The sequence below is a fragment of the Ambystoma mexicanum genome, chromosome 7q (genome assembly GCF_040938575.1).
Source record: "Ambystoma mexicanum isolate Mex_15411 chromosome 7q, UKY_AmexF1_1, whole genome shotgun sequence".
NCBI classification, from domain to species: Eukaryota; Metazoa; Chordata; class Amphibia; order Caudata; family Ambystomatidae; genus Ambystoma; species Ambystoma mexicanum.
This window is the reverse complement of record NC_090941.1, coordinates 173684586-173705295: the sequence shown is the minus strand read 5'-3', so window position 1 is coordinate 173705295 and position 20710 is coordinate 173684586. Positions and strand designations below refer to the sequence as shown.

The window sequence follows — 20710 nt, the reverse complement described above, 5'->3', positions numbered from 1 at the left end:
TCAGACGCTGCACTTGACTACGGATTTATCAACCTCTGGCACTCGGTTCTTGCAGTAGCAAAGAAGTACAGCAAGTCTGGGAAGGTCGTCCAGTGGAGATCGTCTGAGGGTTAGTTGGTCCCACTAACCCAAGGGAAGAAGTCATCCCTTCCGGAGCTTCTCTGTCGAATCGAAAAAGGAGTTTCAGCACAGCAGCAGGACTTAACCGGGAAATTCAAAGGTCCACGAGGATGCAGCAAGCTTCATTCCTGGTTTCTTCGTCTGGTGATTCTCCCAAGGGTCGACTCTGCCTATAGTCCCAAAACCCTCACCTTTTTAAGCAGGTTTCTCCCATTCATGCTCAGTCTAGGCTGTCAATCACCGTTCCATATCATTTCATCAGGCATTTAAAAGCCTGCAATTTAAACGTGTTTGACAGTTCATCAAATTCTTTTTTTGGGGGGGTACTCCCCCAAACCCACTGTACTAAACCTATTTTTACCTATGCCCAAACCCCCCAACCACTTATCTGCCCTTCCCCACCCCCCCAAAAAAATGTGATGAACTGTGAAACACATTTAAACTGAAGGCTTTGAAATGCCTGGCGATGAAAGAGTCGTACCGTCACACAGCAGGGTGGCTATCCTGAAGGGACAGCCAGCTAGCCAATCAGGACTGGTTTCATTCAGGCATTCCTAGAGACAATGGATAGGGGAGTTTCAGGAAACTCCCTCACATCCTGCCTTCCAGACACACTGGAGCCAGAGGTGGGTTTCAGGGCTGAAGCCCGAAAAAGGCAAAACGAACAAAGGGCTCAAACCTGGCTCAACGCACAGAGTAAAACCCAAGAAAGACCTCACAAACAGAAAATGGTGCAAAAAGAAGACCGGGGACATTTTGATGAAATGGTCACCCATGGGTGCTGTACTGCAGCTGAGGATTCGGCCTGCGGTAGAATAGCACAATGGTAGGAAAATCAAACCACTGCCACCAGCCATTTAAAGAAGTGAGGGTAACATAAAAAATGTTACATGAGAATGTAGGATAAGGGGCTATTGGGTAACCCCCAGCGCTCCACATAAGATGGGGTGTGTTGGACCTACAAAGAGAAAAGGTAAGTAAAGTCAAATTCACTTTACTATTCTTGGGAACAGTAGTTCACACAAGAAAAGGTAGTTAAACCTTATGAGAAATCTAAAGGCTGTCTCTGTGACACTGCACTGAAGGTGCTGTGTGTCACCATACAAAAAGTAGATGCATGTGGAGTTTGTCAGACTCCAAAAATGGGGGAAATGCATAATCCAAATCGGGTCAAACACCTTAGAGAGTGAGCAAAGGTCTCACTCACTCCATGGTGAAAATGAAAAAGTCCTAAAGTCCAGCAATAGAGCTAGGGGTCTCTAAGGTGGGAAGATTTTAGCACAGAAATGAAAATTCTCCCTAACACACAGGTGGCGAGCCGTCTGTCATTTGGTTTCCTCTCATGCGGTCGGGATTTTCCTCTGCTTCGCTTCCCACACCCTGCTCTCCCGCAGTGTTGTTTGGTCTATGCGCGGCTTGAATCATTACACAGTTCTGCACTTCTCCCTCATGCCATCTGTCAGCTGCAGTGAATTTAAAGTTCCCGGCAAAATTGAGCCGCTTCCAAAGACTAGACCGCTCAGTTCGCTTATCGGTCCCAGTGATCTTCATTGATCTGTTCCTCTTTCTCGTGTCCGTTGAAGTCACTGTGTCTTTAGTATAATGTTGAGGAAGCCGACGATGGCTCGCACTGGTAATAAGCTCAACTGCTTCCTGCCTCTTCCTCGTCTCCGTTATTAACATATCACTCCCTGTCTGATGTTTGGGACTGTATGAAGTAGACCTGGCAAGAGTTTGAGGGAGAGGCTTGCCATTAAGGCATGAGGAAGAGAAGGAACATCCCTAAAAGGGAAGGGGGTTATGTGTCTTTATCTAACAATGTCTTTTCTCCCCTGAGGGTCACTTCCCCCATGTGGTCCTCCCTCATAGAGCCGCCCCCAGGGTCAGGATTGTGGCTGCTGTCCCCTGGCTACATGGGAAGAGGCTATCCCAGGGAAAGGAGTGATGACATCATCAGACAAATCTGTGTCCTCCCAAGAGGTAATCGGTCTTGTCAATTGCTCTATAGTGCAGATCATTCCCCTGTAATAATCACTTTTATGATCGATCCTATGGAACAATGTCCATTCGTGCAAAATCCCAACAAATGCTAAATTGCTAAAGAAAGTGTCCCTCAGTTCCATTGACTGGTAAGACCATGGCACAAGTCTTACTCCTGCCCTGGCGTGACCGCATTCTTGTGACTATATTACGTTCACAGCAGAGTATGTATTCAGATAAAAAGTGCCCACGAAAAATACTGAAATAAAAACGGGAGAATGGGGAAATCATAAAATAGGCATGTGCATGTCTCCACTCAAAACCACACAGTTTGGTAAACTTAAAGGTATTGAGTGTATTCTTCCAATGTAAACATACGCATATAACTATTTCAGCATAGGTGACCATGTCCAGAATGTTATTTATTTCTGTAAGGTTTGCTATGGTGTGGCAGAGCTGAAGAGTAGAGAATAGAACATGTTATTTATGTCACTGAAGATTTGAGGTTTGACTATTTTGCAGTAAATGGAGACATTGCATGGCTGATTATACTGTTTCCTTCCACCGTTTGGCAGTCAATATTCCAATGAACCTAGGGGCACCTTCCACTGTTCTTGCAGAAGTGTCTCTTGCTTTCAGTGTCTTTCCTTTGCCGTAGCAGATTTTGTTCATGCGCACATCACGCTCTTGTGTTTGAGTCTCTGTGGCTGTTACTCCACTGCTGTGGTTTATTCTCTGTTTGTGTCTTTCCTCCCTTTTTCTGTCTTTCTCGTGGTAGAGGATGCACTCACTGTCAGTGACTTTGCGTGCCTGCCTGCGGGATTGGTCAATTGTCAGCGGCCTGTTACCATTTCACATGTCTGCTGGTACCGAATGCAGAGCCTATGCTTTCATGATATCACCAAGAGTTATGAGGTAAAACGCTGTAAGCCCACAGAACCTCAGTTAGTGTCAGATCTTCTGCACCAATTCAAGCAGGTCCACGGTAGACATGCCTGATGAAATGTTGAAACATGCTGCAAGTGGAGTAGCTGAAGATTGCATTGAGTCTTTGAAACCATTCCAGTTACCTAGCTCCGAGTGTTGTGGTTTGAGAGTTGTACATTGTTTTGCATCTTAGTCTCTTCTGAACTACTGGGTGTATCTGTTGTCATTTAGGTATGGAGCGAGCATGTTAATAGAAATTGCAGTAATATGCAACATTTTGATGTCTGACATAGTTGCAAACGTGCTCTGTGAATAGTTAGTGAGTCAGCAGTCCCTGATCTTCACTAGTACCAATGCATTGTTGGGTTTTGGAGCTATTGCTTTGAGAGGATTGTGTGCATTGTACGATGGCTAGGTACATTAGCTGTTAAAGCCAATAGAAATCCTTCCAGATAATGTGACTGCCCAGTAGCCTGCTTCCGAACATTGAATGACAGCCATTCAAGTGAGAGATGGAGCGTGGTCCCATTCTGTTTTTGTTGGTGTGTGAAATGTTGCAATTCCCCTAAACAGCACGATTGATAATTGGCAGCTGCATAACATGCAGTGCCAGCACGTGGAGCATGCGTTGCACACGCCTTAACACACACCAAACATGCCAGCATAGCATATGGTGCACACTCACATGACACACATGACACACATTACACCTTAACATAAAACAAGATGGACCAACGCACAGCATATGGTACCTAAATTATGACATACAGTACAGGGGTTCTACTGGGGGTTCTACCTACCCAAAAGGAGGAGCTCAGTGGCTATTGGAAATTAAAGAACAGGAAAAGGTCAATAATGGAAAATGTTTTCCCAACAGGACCATTCATGTACCTAAGAATTATTTAAGCATTTTAACTATACTGTAAATGAGGCTACAAGCATTTGTGGACTTGACCAAAACAATTTATATTGCATACATTAAATGAAGCGTAAGTTCAATTTATTTTATTATTTTTGAACAAATTAATCATCCAATTCATTAGTGTCTTCGATCACTCATGCAAATCATTAATACAACAAAGTGAATGGAAAAATGTACAAAAGTGATATTCCTTTGAAAGCAACATAGAACAAACTATGTTCGATGTACTTAAGAACAGTAGCCATAAACATAGAGCATGAACATAAAGGTAAATTGTTATTTTACTCTTGCTGTCCAAGCAATCCCCTACCATGAAGCCCCCTATCCTTGTCCTAATTATTATTAAAGGCCAAAGTTCAAATTGTAAAAAGGCCAATAGACACATCCCAGGTCTACGTCCTAGTCAGCGTCGTACAAACATCTAGTGGGTTTCCAAGTAGAGTGAGATGCTAGTATAGACGTTTGCGTGGGCTGGATATATATGGCCTTCAGGACCCCAAGGATATTCAGCACTGTGGATGTGAAAGATGAACTATTAAAATATGCTAAAAACGGGTTCCCCACCCATATATATTAAAAAATATAGATGTGACCTCATACTCAGCAAGAAACCTAAGTGAACCATCACCAACAGAAGGAACATGCATACAGATGCAGCATGTTGCTTCAAACCGAAACTCCTTGTGTACCCAGAAAGGGTGAGTCTGCAACTGTCCACACCAACACTAACCCCCAAACTACACAGGAAACACGTAAAAGGAGCAGGAGACTAGATTGATATACTTGTAGTAGGACCAGAAAGTGAGGCCCAGCCACCGAAGGGGACACCTAACACAAGTTATGGGCAGATATTGCCATGGGATCCATATCTTGGAATTATTTTCATGAAATTGTTGATTGCTTTTCACTTTTCAAGTACTTAAGTATCTATTTTTGCAGTGACTAGTGACTTCCATGCCGGCTGCACCAAAGAATGTATAGACCGATTTAGCTAACCATGGATTCAGGCCGAGCACTAACGTCATTGGCTTTCCTCAAGGTGATGTTCTAGGAAAAAAGTGTACATACTATAACAAACCTAAGCCTGTATGCGTTCCAGTAAGCAGACCGCTGTATGTGCACGTCTGTTTAGTTTACATTCATTATCTTAATAAACGAAATAAATATAAACACACATACTAAACCAACCTGTAGAAAGCTCTATATCTAGGCAGTAAGGTGGCGGTGTGAGGCAGATGTTGTGACTGGAGCGGTATGCCTGTATGTGTGAATGTGAGAGGCTTGTGCTCAACTTGGTCCTTCTTCAGATAGATACAATGGCAAACACCATTCATTATCACTTTCATTCTCATGGCTTCCTACTTTAGTGAGCAGACAGTGCAGGCACCACAATCATCCCATTGTTCTGTTTTGGGTTGTGGACATTTCCTGTTGCAGAATCCATGTCCATGAAAAGCGTTACTCATCCAGGCGCCCCGTCATCCCGGCTTTCCTAAGCAGCCACTGAACTTTTCATCATGTGGAGCACATAGTAGTCAAAGCGTCTTAAAAATCGTTTGTACCCCCTCAAATCCTCATAATCCCGTCCAGGAGAGACCTGGAGTCCTCTTAAGTCTTGGGCTGGTGCATCCATTTCCCATGTTGTGCACTGCTCTCCTTCACGCTCCCCTCACTAATTAGTACAGTGTAGACGCTGGGCCCCTAGAATCCTTATTGGAACCAGAGTAGGGAATTCCAGAGGGGAATTTCACGAGACGTAGGAATACGAGTAGCTTTTCTGTGGAGGCAGTAAGCAGACAGTTAAAAAGCTTCTTAATGGATACAGTGAATTCGGGCAGTAATTGACGCCCTTGCATTTTATGAGTACCAGAAAACGTCCGTGTAATTGACATCAATCGAAAAAGCGAGATCAGTAATGCGCTCATTTAAATTGAATAATTTGGAGTAGAAAGCAATTAAATCTGACAGAAAGGTTATTGCATCTCAAAGGTATCAGCAGACTGTTTTCTATGAAGGTGGGAAATGAGTGGGAGGCCGCATTAGACGAACGTGACCTGCGGGGGCTGGGCGGGGTATGCTCTCTGGGAGGGGACATGGTTAAAAGTCTTCTCAGCCGAGGGGAGAGGGGTGGTTTGAGGCTAAACAACACAAAGGGCCTTTTGCTCATTCTTGCTTTATGCCAGCAGTGTGACGGCGCTGTGTGGTACTTCCTTGATGGTGTTTACACTTTTCTTGTTTTCTCTTGTTTGCAGAACCAATTATCCGGGAACTTGTTGAGAAAGTTTAAAAACAGCAATGGGTGGCAGAAGCTCTGGGTAGTGTTTACCAACTTCTGCCTGTATTTCTACAAATCGCACCAGGTAAGACCCTACAGCAGACTGGCTGAAGTCCAGCAGATTGAAACTGACAGGTAATTAAAGTATAATCGTCTGAGAGGTCAAACCCTGCTCTGCCGGTATCTTCTCAATTTGAGGGCCAGCAAGCTGTATTTAAGTCAGCACTGCAAGGTTCCTGCCCCTCTTGTAGCTTGTTAATCAGTTCTGACCAGTGAAAATGTCTGTACATAGTGCTTATTACTCCCACCCTCCACCCCTTTCCTACATATTTGGTGGTTGTCCTGCTGTGCAGGGACAGGACCGCCACACTCCGTGATGCATGACTGAAAAGATTCCTGGAGTTCATATGCCGGCACCCACTCACAGAATGAGTTTGTTTGTACTCTACTCTTAAAAAATTGTCATTGTGCTTGGCGGACGGGGGGTAGTATGTTTTGGGCTTACTCTACTGCTAATTGTCTTTGTGATACAAGTCAAGTCAATTGTCCTTTGTACCCCTTTTTACCTGATTAATGTCAGAAAGTATTGCACCATATTTATGTTGGTTAAATTTACTTTTAACAGGGATGGTTGTTCTACTAGTGGTGTGCTTATGTAATGTTGGCACAGTGCCCTAGCAACCCACTTGAAGTGTGTGTGTGTGTGTGTGTGTGTGTGTGTGTGTGTGTGTGTGTGTGTGTGTGTGTGTGTGTGTGTGTGTGTGTGTGTGTGTGTGTGTGTGTGTGTGTGTGTGTGTGTGTGTGTGTTAGTGTGTGTGTGTGTGTGTGTTAGTGTGTGTGTGTGTGTGTGTGTGTGTGTGTGTTAGTGTGTTAGTGTGTTAGTGTGTTAGTTAGTGTGTTAGTTAGTTAGTTATGCCATATGCCTGGAAGACTGTTGATCACCCTGGGACAACTTTGGTCTTTTTCCACCAATTGGAAACCCAATGAGACTCACCCAGCACTATAGGTTAGACCGGCTAAGTCACCATGTCGATTGATAGTCGACCAGAGCTGGTATCTGTTATGCCATCATTATTAAAGGAAAGTAACATAACTTTAGACTATCGAAGGAGAGCCAGTGGTTTACTTAGTGTTAAATCCTTTTCCTCTTCTTATGAAAATCTAACAGTCTAGGGTCCTCAACAGTGCAGAGTTCGAAAGGACAACCATAGAGAACAGGCGGGCCAGACAGATAGGAAGTCTTCTACATCAAATTCAGCAAATATATCCAAGCGGATCATCCCTCATTAGCTGCCGTTCAATGTTTATGCCAAACTGGATACAGAGTTCCCCTACATTTTATCACTATTTTTACGGTTCCCAGATTGGTTCTCTTTAAGTTGAAGTAAACGGCTTAATTTTACTTGATTTTCTTGTTAATGCTAATTACTCGTCCAGTCTCTTGTGGGGCCTACTTAGCAGCAAGAGGATATTTATTAGATCTGTGTATCTTTGGTATTGCTCTTTGGCCCATTTCATGTTTGCTGATTAACAGTTGTGTGCATTCAGTGTTCACAAACACTTCTGCGCCACATTGAGATGATTATCAGCATCCCCCCAACAATTCTTTTGTTGCTTGATAAGTCAGGACCGTCACCACTTCCATGGAATTAAGTGTTTTGGTCACTATGCCACTAGATTATTTCTTGCACTATTATACATTGAAAGGGTGTGGCACTCTTGTATGACAACGTAAAGTGTCAAATTGGGGTTGACCAGGAATACAAAAAAAACAAAAAGGGCCACCTCTTCAGACATTTTCTGTACGGTTTAGTAGACGCTAGAAAAAACCTCCTACAACCTTCTTTACAATGATCTCTAATCCAAAACATGTTTAGCCCATAGAAAACAAAATGAAAAACAATCTTGGAGGACCACCTTCTTTGCCCACCTGCCACATTTAGCTGTGTGCCTGGCTCACCTGGTATAATCTTATGATAAAATATGATCTTAGAACGTGTTTACCGTACTTCTGCCCTCTTGCACTCCTGCCGGCGTCACAGTTGCTTTACATTTTCTTTTGCACTACTACCTCTGACCGCAGCAGTTAGTCTGTGCTCAGAAACCAGGCAGCAGGCTGTTGCAGGGGCATTCCTATCCACTTAGACTGAGGCAGATTGGCTGCTGCCTTTCCATCACCTTATGCAGCCTAGAGAAGCCAGAAGTGAGCTGTGTTAACATTGGTCAAAGCATAACATCCTTAAGTGTGTGTGTGTTAAGGATGAGTAAGATGATAACATGTCTCCCTATCGATGGTTATTTGGGGAACTTCCAGCATCAAACAGAATCAAAAAGCTTTCATACATCCGCCAAGCACTTAATTTGAATGGCCCTTCCTGGCACAGAGAAGACCGCTTTAATACCCTTACAAAGCTCCTGAGGCCAGTTATAGGAGCGTGCTCTTCTTCTTTGGTTAAAGAACGGCACTCATGGTTCAAGACAAATTTTCAGTAAGCCTTGTAATTTGATTTTCAAGGTTTTTTGTTTGTATGCCTTGGTTTTCAGGCAAGAACTCTTCCAGCCTGGTACGTTCCAGTCTGCGGTACTCCATTATTCCGATCCAACATATTCAGTTACTTATTGCACCTTGAAATGTTGTAGCTCACTTATTTTCCTTTCTCTTTTTAGGACAATCATCCATTGGCCAGCTTGCCTTTGCTGGGATATTCCCTTACCATCCCTTCTGAAACGGAAAACATTCACAAAGACTACGTCTTCAAGCTGCATTTCAAATCCCATGTCTACTTCTTCCGGGCTGAAAGCGAATATACATTTGAGCGGTATGTCACAGATGGAAGTTTTACAACCTATTGATTCGGGCACTGTAGCATATAAATGGATATATTTCACTTGGAATGCTTCAGGGGGGTATTTATTTTTCCAGGTCTATTCTATGGTTCCATGTTATTTCACCGAACAAAATTACTTTGTCATTTATTTCGTGGACATTGCTTCGAAATTATACTTAAAATGTTTTTTTGGGGGGGCACGACCCTTGTTCCCTCTGACTACCACCCCCACCCAAGCCCCTCCCGCACCCCCTTCCTACCCCTTACCCCACAAATACATATACAAATTTGAAGTAATTCGAAGTAATATAAAGTAAATTACAATGAAGTAATTTCTCCAGCATGGGGTCTGGCATGGATTCACATTCTCATGAATATTCCCCGTCGTCAGGCTGGGAATCCTCGGTACAGAAAAAAAATCAGCATCAGTTTCGTTTCTGATCTGGCTTTCCTAGTAGTAACCAATCACTGATCTCTGGGTCGTACTGTCCCCAGCCAATGACTGCCCTCTCCCTAAACCCCGCCTCTGGCAGCCATCCTGAGATTTTTACCGCACGTTCAAGTGTTGGGAGTCCTCGTGCTATAGCTCTCGAGCTTTGCTGCGTTTTTGCGCTTTTTTTCAGAGAATTTTTCTCTTTTCGGTTAAATAGAGCCTCAAGCTCCACCGTCTCTACAGCCGATTAACGGGGCTCCGTTTCAGATTCTTATACGCCCCTCAAGGGTGAAGTTTTCGTCGAGTTACACTTCTGGAAGGTTGAGGCCTACCCGGACATGGCCCAGGAGAAAGGAAGCTTGACGCCCGGCAAGCTGTTCAGGATCTGCCCTGGATGCCAGCTACAGAACGTGTTTGAGGACGAGCATTCGCAATGCCCCTACTGCCTTCATGAGGACAAATCGCACGTGGAGAAGGACTGTGCGATTTGCGGGAACATGTCGGAACGGACCCTGAAGGGCCGTCACCTTCGTCTCTCCAACTGGCTGGAAGGAAAGAGCCCATCAGGCGAGAAGAGAAAGAAGTCGGAGTGGTCTTCTAAGTCCTGTGAGGGCACCCCGGCGACGGGGGCCCAACAGAAGGCTAAGCACCGCGAGTCCGCGGACACCGGGAGTGCCGAACGGTCGGGCTCCTCGGCTGTCAGGCAGGGCACATCCACCCCGACGCCATCGTCCACGAGCCAACGCTGGTGGTCATCATGGACACGGACTCAGCCTCCGAGGAGGAGCTCATGGAAGTTTTGGAGGGCCTTGACGAGCGCGTTGAGGAGGCCCGACCACTTTGGAGAGATCCCGACGAGGGCGACGGCGGCGCTGATGAGGGCCCGGGTCAGCCGTCGTTTCCAGTGCCGCAGGACAACTCGGCGGCCATTTCGTTGGCAATACAATCCTTATGTACGGAGATAAGGACGAGATTGCCCCTACCTCCGACGGAGGAGCGGAAGACAGGCCCGACAGAAGAGCCAAGCCTGTCGGGGAGTCCTCCAAGCGAGAGAAAGATCCATCCGGCACCGCCGTTCCAGCCTACATGGCCTGCTCAACCTTCCTCACTGTCCATGGGGACGACACTGGACCGGACACGGCGACATGTATGGATGACGACGGCGAGGACGACGGAATGGACCTCCTGTCGCCTCCCGTTTGTGCCTCCCTGCCCGACGAGATTGGATCTTTCCACGCAATGATTGTGAGGGCATCCGAGCTCTGCCCCGAGGACAAGGAGGGTTTTCTGTACCAACGACGCGAGGCCAAGAGGAAGACTGTCCTCGCCGTACCCCTTCTGGATGACATCTGGGACGAAGGTCTCCCTCTCCTCAAGAACCCGTCTACGACGCCTACGAAGAGGGACAGGTACAAGAAGTACTGGGTCCCCGACGCGGCCCTGTTGTGGCTTAGGGCGCAGCCGAACCCAGACTCGGTCATCTCAGCAGCAGCCAAGAAGAAGGCGGGAGGGGCATCGGCCTCAACATCAACTTCCCCGCCGGACGGCGAAGGAAAGAAGCTGGATGCAATGGGACGACGGGTCATCTCGTCGGTGGCGACGACGATCAAAGCGGCCAACGCCCTGGCCATCGTAGCACGCTACGACAGGGAATTGTGGTACAAGATCGCCCCTCTGCTGGACTTTCTACCAAACAAGAGGGCGGAGGCCCTAGAGATCTTACAGGAGGGCGCGGTGGCGTCGGACCACGCCATAATTGTGGCCACTGACATTGCCGACACCGGCGTTTGCCTTCGACGGCGAGGGTGGCTTAAGGCGACGGATTTCCGCCAGGACGTACAAGCCAAGGTCTTGGACATGCCCTTCAACGGGAACAACCTGTTTGGGAAAACAGTTGATGAGTCCCTCCAAGCCATCAAGGCGGAGACTGCTCGGGCTCTGGGAGTTCTCCAACAGCGACGGCCGTCCTTTTCAGAACTGCGGAGGCAAGCAAGGTGCCTCCAAGGGATTCGGCGGCGGCTCCTCTACTTACCGCCAGGCAGCCCGCTCCTCGTCGCAAGAGGCCTACAGGGGAAGAGGCAAGTTGAGCAGTTCCCGTTGTCGTCGCCAGGGAGGCCAGGGCGGCAAGACATCCTCCAAGCAAGATTGAACCGACCGTGTCGTTGGGCCCCCACCGAAGCACCCCGGTGGGAGGCCGGCTGACGAAATTCGTCGGCGCGTGGAAGTCCATCTCCACCGACCGTTGGGGGCTGGATGCCCTGGCCCAGGGGCACGCCCTCGAGTTTCTAAGGAAGTGCCCCCGCATTCCACCCGTGGCCAGGAAGGAAACCCACGTCCCACAACTACTGTTGGAAGTAAGGGCGATGCTCAGGAAAGGCACCATCCAGCCCGTCCCAAAGAGGATCCAGGGTTTACTCAAGATACTTCCTCGTAAAGAAGAAGACAGGAGGATGGCACCCCATCCTAGACCTGCGACGACTGAACAAGTACATCAAGGCACAGGAGTTCAGGATGGTCACCCTCCAGCACGTGCTGGGACAGTTGGAGGAAGGCGATTTCCTGTCGTCGGATTTGGAGGATGCGTACTTCCACATCCCCATTCTGAAAGGACACCGAAAGTTCCTCAGGTTCGTGTGGTCCAGGGATGGCACTACCAGTTCAAGGCCCTGCCCTTTGGGTTGAAGTCAGCTCCCAGAGTGTTCACCAAGTGCCTGGCACCGGTGGCGGCGCGGCTGCGCCTGCAGGGGATCCACGTCTACCCCTACCTGGACGACTGGCTCATCCGTCGAACACATGGCAAGGACCGTCCAGCTGCTTACGGACCTGGGATTCTCCTCAACTTCCCAAAATCCCACCTTGGCCCGTCGCAAGTTGCACTGTTTCTGGGAGCCAAGCTCGACACAGTGGCGCGTCTGGCCTCCCCGTCGGAAGAAAGGACAAAGGCCTTTCTGGGGAAAGTACGCGTGCTGACCACGGACATGGCCAGAGTGAGGTCCATCAAGTCCCTCCTCGGGCTGATGTCTTCATGCATATATCTCGTACAATTGTGCAGGCTTCGGATGCGCCTGCTACAGGAGTTCCTCGACGCCCCCTGGATCCAGGCGACAGGCAGCTTCGAGGACAAGATCCCGCTCAACAACACCTTCCGACAAGCGATTCGGTGGTGGGGCACCCGCGCTCATCTGACGGCGGGCACGGACATTAAGACCCCAGTCCACCAGGTAACGGTGACTACGGATTCCTCCTTGGAAGCGCGGGGGGGGGGCACACACCGGAGATCTCCACGCGAGAGACCTTTGGCTTCCGGAGGAGGAGCCGCTCCACATCAACATCCTGGAGCTCCGGGCGGTATTCTGGGCCCTCAGGTCCTTCCTCCCGTCCCTCAAGGGCAAGGTGGTGAGGATCTTCACCGACAACACCACCACGATGTTCTACATCAGGAAGCAGGGCGGAACCAGATCCCCCGGCCCTATCCAAGGAAGGCCAGGATCTGTGGCACTGGGCCATAGCCCAGGGGATGTTTTTGGTCTCTCTCCACCTGGCATCGCCGACTCACTCAGCAGGGAGCTGCGCGCGTGCCATGAGTGGGAACTACGCCAGGATCAGGTGGATCGTCTCTTCCAGCGATTGGGAAAACCCCAGATCGACCTGTTCGCCCGCCGGCAACGAACTCCAAGTGCCAGAGGTTCGCCAGCAGGTTTCCCCCCGCGAGGAGCATGGGCGATGCTTTCTCGTTCCCTTGGGACGGCCTGTTCCTATATGCGTTCCCTCCGTTGCCGTTGCTGCTCAAGATCATCAACCAACTCAAGAGGTCCTGGTGCAGGATGATCCTCGTCGCACCGAGGTGGCCCAGACAGATATGGTTCCCGGATCTTCTGGACTTGTCAGCGTCCCCACCAATCAAACTGCCGACGGACGCGGATCTTCTCTCCAGAGAAGGAGGCGCCATTCTTCATCACGACCCGAAGTCGCTGAACTTGCAGGCTTGGCTCCTGCAGCATTAGAGTTTGGAGGATACGATATCCCGGCTGACTGCAGAGAGGTCCTTGCAAAGGCCAGGACGCCTTCATCTCTTAAATGCTACGGACATAAGTAGAAGAGGTTTTCTGTCTGGTGCAGGGCACAGAAGATTAACCCTCTGCGGATTACGGCCCCTCAAATACTACTGTACCTGCTGTCGCTGGCCAAAGCTGGACTAGCCCACGCTTGCATCAAGATGCATCTGGCAGCGATTTCCCGTTACACCACAACTATAGGACGGTCGTCTCTATGGTCTCATCGTTTGTTGAAGGAATTTATGAAGGGACTTTTCAGATCGTTCCCGCCGGTGAAGGCTCCAGCCCTGGTGTGGGAACTCAACATGGTGCTGACCAAGCTCATGGGGGCACCATTCGAGCCTATGCACTCTGCACCTTTGAAGTTCTTGTTGTGGAAACCAGCATTTCTTGTGGCCATCACCTCCGCACGACGAGTGGGAGAGATCCAGGCCCTATCCTGCAAGCCTCCATACTTGACCTTTCACGACACGAGGGTGGTGCTGAGGATGCACCCCTCCTTCATGCCCAAGTTGCCATCGGACTTCCACCTCAACGAGACCTTGGTGTTACCTGTTTTCTTCCCGTCGCCTTCGTCACCGGCCGAGAGGACTTTGCACTCGCTGGATGTGGCTAGAGCGCCGAAGTTCTACGTGGACCGCACAAAGAGTTTTCGGAAGACATCACAGCTGTTTGTGAACTTTGGATCTGTGAACCAGGGGAAGGCTCTATCAAAGGCTTCCATTTCCAGATGGCTCTCCGGCTGCATCATGCACTGTCACCGGTTGGCGAACCGACCATTGCCAGGCCGCCCGAGAGCCCATTCGACCAGAGCGATCGCTGCTACTACGGCGTTCTTGTCTGGTGTGCCCCTGCTGGACATCTGCAGGGCTGCTACGTCGAGGTCGACGCACACCTTCACGAGATTCTACCGCATCAACCGGGATTCCAGGGAGGAGTCCAGAGTCGGCCAAGCAGTGCTGCGCAACTTGTTCGCCTGAAGGTGGGCCTGGTGAGGAAGTAACCAAATCGGAGGATGGCTGCCAGAGGCGGGGCTTAGGGAGAGGGCAGTCATTGGCTGGGGGCAGTATGACCCAGAGATCAGTGATTGGTTACTACTAGGAAAGACAGATCAGAAACGAAACTGATACTGATTTTTTCTGTGCCGAGGATTCCCAGCCTGATGACGGGGAATATTCATGAGCATGTGAATCCATGCCAGACCCATGCTGGAGAACAAAAGTTACATGTAAGTAACTTGTTCCTTACTCTGTGTAAGCAATGGAAAACCCTATTCTATTGCCAGATAAGGGCATGTTTCCGGTGATGTGACATCCGTACCCCTTTTTGTATTCTAGAATAATTTCTGTGAGCAACTCAAACGTTCAGTTATGAGTGAGTGCCATAACAAAAAATGTATTTATGGTTACCATGCAAAAATGAACTGTTTACTAAAAGGTTTTGGCTTTATTAAAATTCAGACAACAAAACGTTTTAGTTATATTTATATGGAAGCAAATAAAAGTGGTATTGGGTCAGTCGATTGGTTGCCCCCGCCCCCTCTTCTGAAAGATAAACAACGTCCAACGTCTGTGGGCACAGTAAGTCATTCTGGAGTAATTGACAAAAACAGCAAATCAAACATTTGTGGTTCACATTGTACACCGCTTCTGCAATTGCTAATTTCCAAATATAGCACTATGATGATTTGAAGCAATGACTCCATCAAAAAGGTGTTTCCTAATGAGGGCACGGCGGCAGCCAATGTTTCCAGCTCAACCCTTTGTGTATGTATAGCACCAAACTGAATTTTCAGTGGGATCCCATACTTTGCACAGCATATGTTGCATAGTTATCGATTATCGTACATGACTCGCCTGTGCCAAGTCATACCAATTAAATAGTGCATGGATGAAGACTGTTCTAAATGTGAGAATCATAGAAACCACTGAAGTCCTCTATAATTGACTCCGTCCCTTGAAATATAGAGTGGTACTCTCATATTTGTGAGGGCCCATTGAAGAATGTTCCTTCATATTCTTATCTGCTCACATTTTATTCCCCCAATTAATGTGGGGAGCCACTTGCAGATTCTCAATCCCAATATATGCAACTGATTGTATGCTGGACACTTGTTGGACTTGCAATCACAGGAGAAGCCCACAAAGTTAAATGTGGTGCTAACAGTTCTAATGGGATTGCCTTTACGAAGCCCATCTTCATGAAACGTGTTAGTATTTATGATGCATTTTTGTGTTATAAAATATCATTTGAAAAATAACACTCATGTTTAGAAATTATATATACATTAATTTCATGAGTGACAACAACAATGGCTGCCTCTTTCAGCACAACGGTGTGCACGATTATGACCACCCTTTTCCAAGGTCAATTTTCATGGTAGATGGCAGGAAAACTACTCCACGCTAGATCCCATCCCTTATCTAATATGATGTGCTTCAGAGCATAACTCACCACTCAGCTGCCTCCTTCTGTCAAATTCGGTCAATTTATTCAATCAGGTTTACCAGTATTAATAATTAACAAAAGATGAACAGGCTTCTCCTGGTGCTCCTAAACACATTGCCCAGTGAAATGTTCCTTACAGGAGCGATCCATATGATTTAGGCTACCGTTATTTCATTTCTAGCCATTTACAAGGCTCTAATCAACCACATGGAGGGAACCTAAGACAGGCTTGTTAATATGGGGGTAACAGTGTGATTCTGCCTCTGTGAACCACTGCTAGCAGGGCATTGCAGAGTTTGGCCAGAGTGGTGGAATCAAAAAGGAATAAGTTGAACATGCTAGAGTCTCTAACCAGCATGAGCCCAATACAATCACTTGCTTTGTGTTTTATGCAAATTTTTATATCGGGTCGTCGTAAGTATATAGTTCTCTCTAGTAATTGGCATTGCAGTAACAGTGAATCAAGATACATTTGTAATAAGCTATACTATCCCAATTCCTCCTTGCTGATGGCAGCCATGGAGACAGGACTGGAGTCTTTCAAAGCAAATGTCCTCCAATTAAATTTGAATGTGGAGCTACAGGGCATGCATAAGGCATGACCTTTATATACTGGTCCTACCTCCCGGCAATGCCAGTTCATCCTTTTTTCCAAGGCCAATGGGAGCAGATGCCTTTACAACAGCAGTTATTTTTAATTTATTTTTCACTTGTACCCTATATATATTGTTTTATATCTTTTCCTGTAAGCTTCCTGCTGTGTTTTCCCCATCCATTGTGTGCAGGGACAAGGGCAGTTTTTTGGTTTGCAGGTCATGCGCTACACAGTTCTCCTCATTGGATGCCCACACGCTGAGCCAGAAGTGTTTAGGCCAAGATCACTGCTTGAACACACCTATGCCACTTTTTTTCATGGCATGCTCCGATGTCTGCATCAGGGGCGGGAGGAGATCTTATGCAGGGTTCTGTAAAGTTACCTTCAGAAGTTGGTCAAGATGAATAGGAATAAGGTAAGGAGCACCCTCTTTTCCTCACCTCTGTCCCACAATGTGACTCTGTTCCAGGGAGAAGCTGCATACAGGAAGGATACAGCAGCCAGCCACTGGTCTACTGGGCCGATTCGATGCTGTGGTTCTTCCTGGGTCTAGTTACCAACCTGTGCTCAAGATAATGATGCAGTGTCACAAGGCTTTTACTGGCACCATTGCTCATTTGCTCAGAGGTCTCCCCTGTACCAGGTATTGGGTACTGCGGTTCAGTTGACTAGCGCAAGCAGGCTTTTAGATCCGTCCCATAGTCTTATGCACCTACCGACTCTAGACACTCACCAACTCTGCCTTCACCAATTCCTCGTTCTCCTTCACAGGTACTGGCACCTCAGCCATCCCCCTCCCGGCTTTGGTGGCCAAATGGCATTGGCACACTCCAATTTTTCCACTGCGCTTTTGGGCCGTACAGAGGATAAAAAAAGGCAGCAGTCTTCGCCTCCCTAGGCGGAAGAGGAGCCCAAACAGCCCTTGGCGTATATATGTACCTGGTCTCAGAGATTCTGCCCGTTGTGGAGCCCATTACTCCCCCAGCGGGCCTCTCCTACAACCAGCTAAATCCTGCTGTGAGGGTGACTTGAAGGACCTTTTCCTCATCTGCTAAGGTGTGTTCCAGGAGCATATTTGCTGATACCTTTGCTGAAACTGGTGTTTTTTATTTTTTAGAGGTCGCAAGGGATACCTCAGAGGTCGCAGTTGTGACCTCTGGCGACCCCTAAATGACGTCCCTGCTCTTCTTGTGACAACCTCAGCCACTTGGAATCAAATCTGGGAAATGCTGTGACTTTTTTCAACCCACTGCTGAATTCATGTTGTGTGTTCGAATACATGATTGTTGTTCGTTCCACCTTACTTTACATTGTCTAGATGATTGACCAACGTTGTATACTCCACAATGGCACCTTATTGTATGAACAACATTCTTGGTGTCACAGGTAGCAAAACATTGTCTTTTCATTTTTTCTCCTGATCTTGTGTGATGGATCACATTACCCTGTGTTACAAACCTGCAGTTTGTACAACGCAGGCAAGGGAATTTTCGTGTTCTTTTTATTGGTAATGATTCTCTTATTGTTCAGGTCTTGATTATGCAATCTTTAATATTCACACTTCTTATAGGCAAAAACTGGTAGTTCCCGAAATAGGTGTTCTATTTGTGTATCACAAGTTGGTGTCCTCCAATTTTTATGTATCGCTGAATTTGATTGCTCTGCTCTGTATCGAATATTTGGAGACCAATACCAATCCAGGAGCTTGTTTGGTTTTTGGTCGTTCTGAAAGAGTATCAATCAGCTAGATGTCAGTTAATTGTTCTCTTGATGCACTCACATCCTCTGGTTTATAACCTCGGGAGAGAAATGTATTTTCCATGATCTGAATCTGCTCATCATAATCTTCTGGCTTACTCACTGCTCTTTTTACACATATTTGGATATAGGGTACATTTCTGATCAGAGTAGGGTGATGGAAACTAAGACGATGTAATAGATTTCTGTCAGCCTCTTTGCAAAATAAGTTTGTGTGATATCTGTTGTCAATCACTGCTATCTCTACATCTAGGAGATGTATTATTCTATCTGATGTTTCACTTGTGAATTGTATCCTGTCTATGGTATTGAGGTATTCAGAAAACCCTCTAGGTTCTCTTTCGTGCCTCCTGTAAGGAATGCATGGTATCAAACAGTGAAGACAGACACAAGTCATCACAGTTTAAGGGTGTTTTTTGAACTTCAATGGGTTGATTGAACACCTATCTAACTTAAATCTAAGGATGGGAGCAAACTACGACCATCAAAAATGAACAGTCCTAGTCAAGTCTGTCAAAATTAAATGGCCTATACTAATAAGCCTATTGCCAGTTCTTACTTCTAAATACGAAAGGGTGTGGGACAATTGTGTATGCAAAAGAAAAGTGCTCAAGAAACAATGTCGGGACAGTTGAGCAATTGGCTACCCGTCCACATGTTTTCAGCACGGAGCAAGGTGGCACATTGAAGCTTCAAACACACTCTGGCTTCTCTGCCACAAGCATTTAGTTTAAAGCCTTCCGCCAAAGCCTCTTTTCAAATAAGTCTCTTATTGCAGAGGGCCAGTCGTAGCAAACCAATCTCAAAGTTCCACTCAGGATCTTCACATGCACAAGTTCTCGCTTCCAGTATTCATCATGGGTCTCCCTCCTTCAGGCTTAGGCGCCCTTTTTAGCACACCGATTACACTTGTTCTCCCTCGTTCGGGCTCGCATCATGGATCTCCCTCATTTGGGCTTGGATTGTTTTTCCACAATATTCACATTTGGTCTCCCTCGTTTGGGCTCGGACCATCTTGTCTCACTTTCTATGGTTTCCTCTTGGTAACAAAATCAAAGACTTTTAAATGTGTAAAGGGTTTTGCTTAAACTGTCACAGGCCACTCCGATTAACTTTGTACAATGTTGTGATCAATTTTCTACTTTCGTTTCCACCACTTCTTGGCGGGATACCTTACAGAGACCTTCAATTGAGTACATTCATGGTGCCGGACAACTCTCAACAGTATTGTTATCTTTCCTTCTAAAGTTCAAACATTCATCAGTTGTTTAGCTTTACTCACGTCTTTCATCACACGCATTTAACAATGTTCGTTCCAGCGCTCGTTATACAATGTTGCGGCTTGCATCCTTGACTTCAACACAGACCGGTCTAGCATCAGTCACGCCAACTCAGCAGCTGTGGTGTTCTCTCTGGCGCTTCTTTGTTCTTGAAGCCAAGGACGATAACTGATGTGGCTGCTGCTCCTCCCCGCCTTGGTCGGTTACGCAGGAGGGCCTCCGGTATCTCTGACACACAATGCAGGATTCTTCAGGCTGCTTTCCTGGCCTTGCACTTTGGACTCGAAGGTTTCTTGAAAGTAACGGTTTCTTGCAAAAAAGGTCAAGGGAATTTCCCTCCTTGCAAACCCTCTTGGTTTTCTGTCTTTCTCCCCTCGTTCTGCTGCTGACTTGAAACTGTTGTTCATTTATGTGCTTTGCCCCAAAGACCCCTCCCCCAGGGTCTGGATCCAACGGCGATGGCTGTGCACAGACAGACAGACAGACAGACAGAGAGAGAGAAAGAGAGAGAGAGATATCCATCCACAGGAACTAGTGGGTGAGACACCTCTGGTTTCTCACACTGTTCATACCCCAAAAATATATATGTAGCGTACCCAGAATTTCAAGTAATTGTGCCAAACAGGATGGTCAAACACATGGTCCCTTTAAAATGTATGCATGAAGCAATTAGCATAGGTTGGTGCCATTGTTGCCAAAGATTTGAAGATGAAATTGTTTTTTGTATTGAAAATAGGAATTCTCTGCGATAAACTGCAACAGTCATGAAAAATTCCTTGGAAGCTCTCAGTTGTCGTCCGTTGAGGAGAAACCACTCTATTGCTTCCATGCCTAAATTGTGTGGGATTGATGTGTAAAGGCTTTTCACGTCTATTGTGAATATGATGCCAGATGAGTGTGCTATTTCTCTAAATCTTTGTAGAACGTGTGTTGTGTTGCTGATATATGTTGGGCTTTTGGACCAATGGTTGTATGATCAATTTATTTCCCTAGAGGTTGCAGTACACTTTCCATTTCAGCCACAATGGGCTGCCAGATGGATTGGTTGGGTATTTATGGTTTTTCTTGCAGCGTATAGAAGTTGGGTAT

The 20710-nt window shown here is 46.9% G+C and overlaps 1 protein-coding gene across 9 annotated transcripts in view; it reads left to right on the top strand.

The window, feature by feature from the left end:
• The window catches only part of FARP1 (FERM, ARH/RhoGEF and pleckstrin domain protein 1), a 1178254-nt gene that overhangs the window by 1138534 nt on the left and 19010 nt on the right, over window positions 1–20710 (top strand). For all 9 annotated transcript variants that reach the window (XM_069640745.1, XM_069640749.1, XM_069640747.1 and 6 more), the window contains exons 25-26: window positions 6202–6309; window positions 8892–9043. In XM_069640745.1, the coding sequence (XP_069496846.1) occupies window positions 6202–6309; window positions 8892–9043 (260 nt within the window). The remainder of the gene's footprint in view (window positions 1–6201; window positions 6310–8891; window positions 9044–20710) is intronic.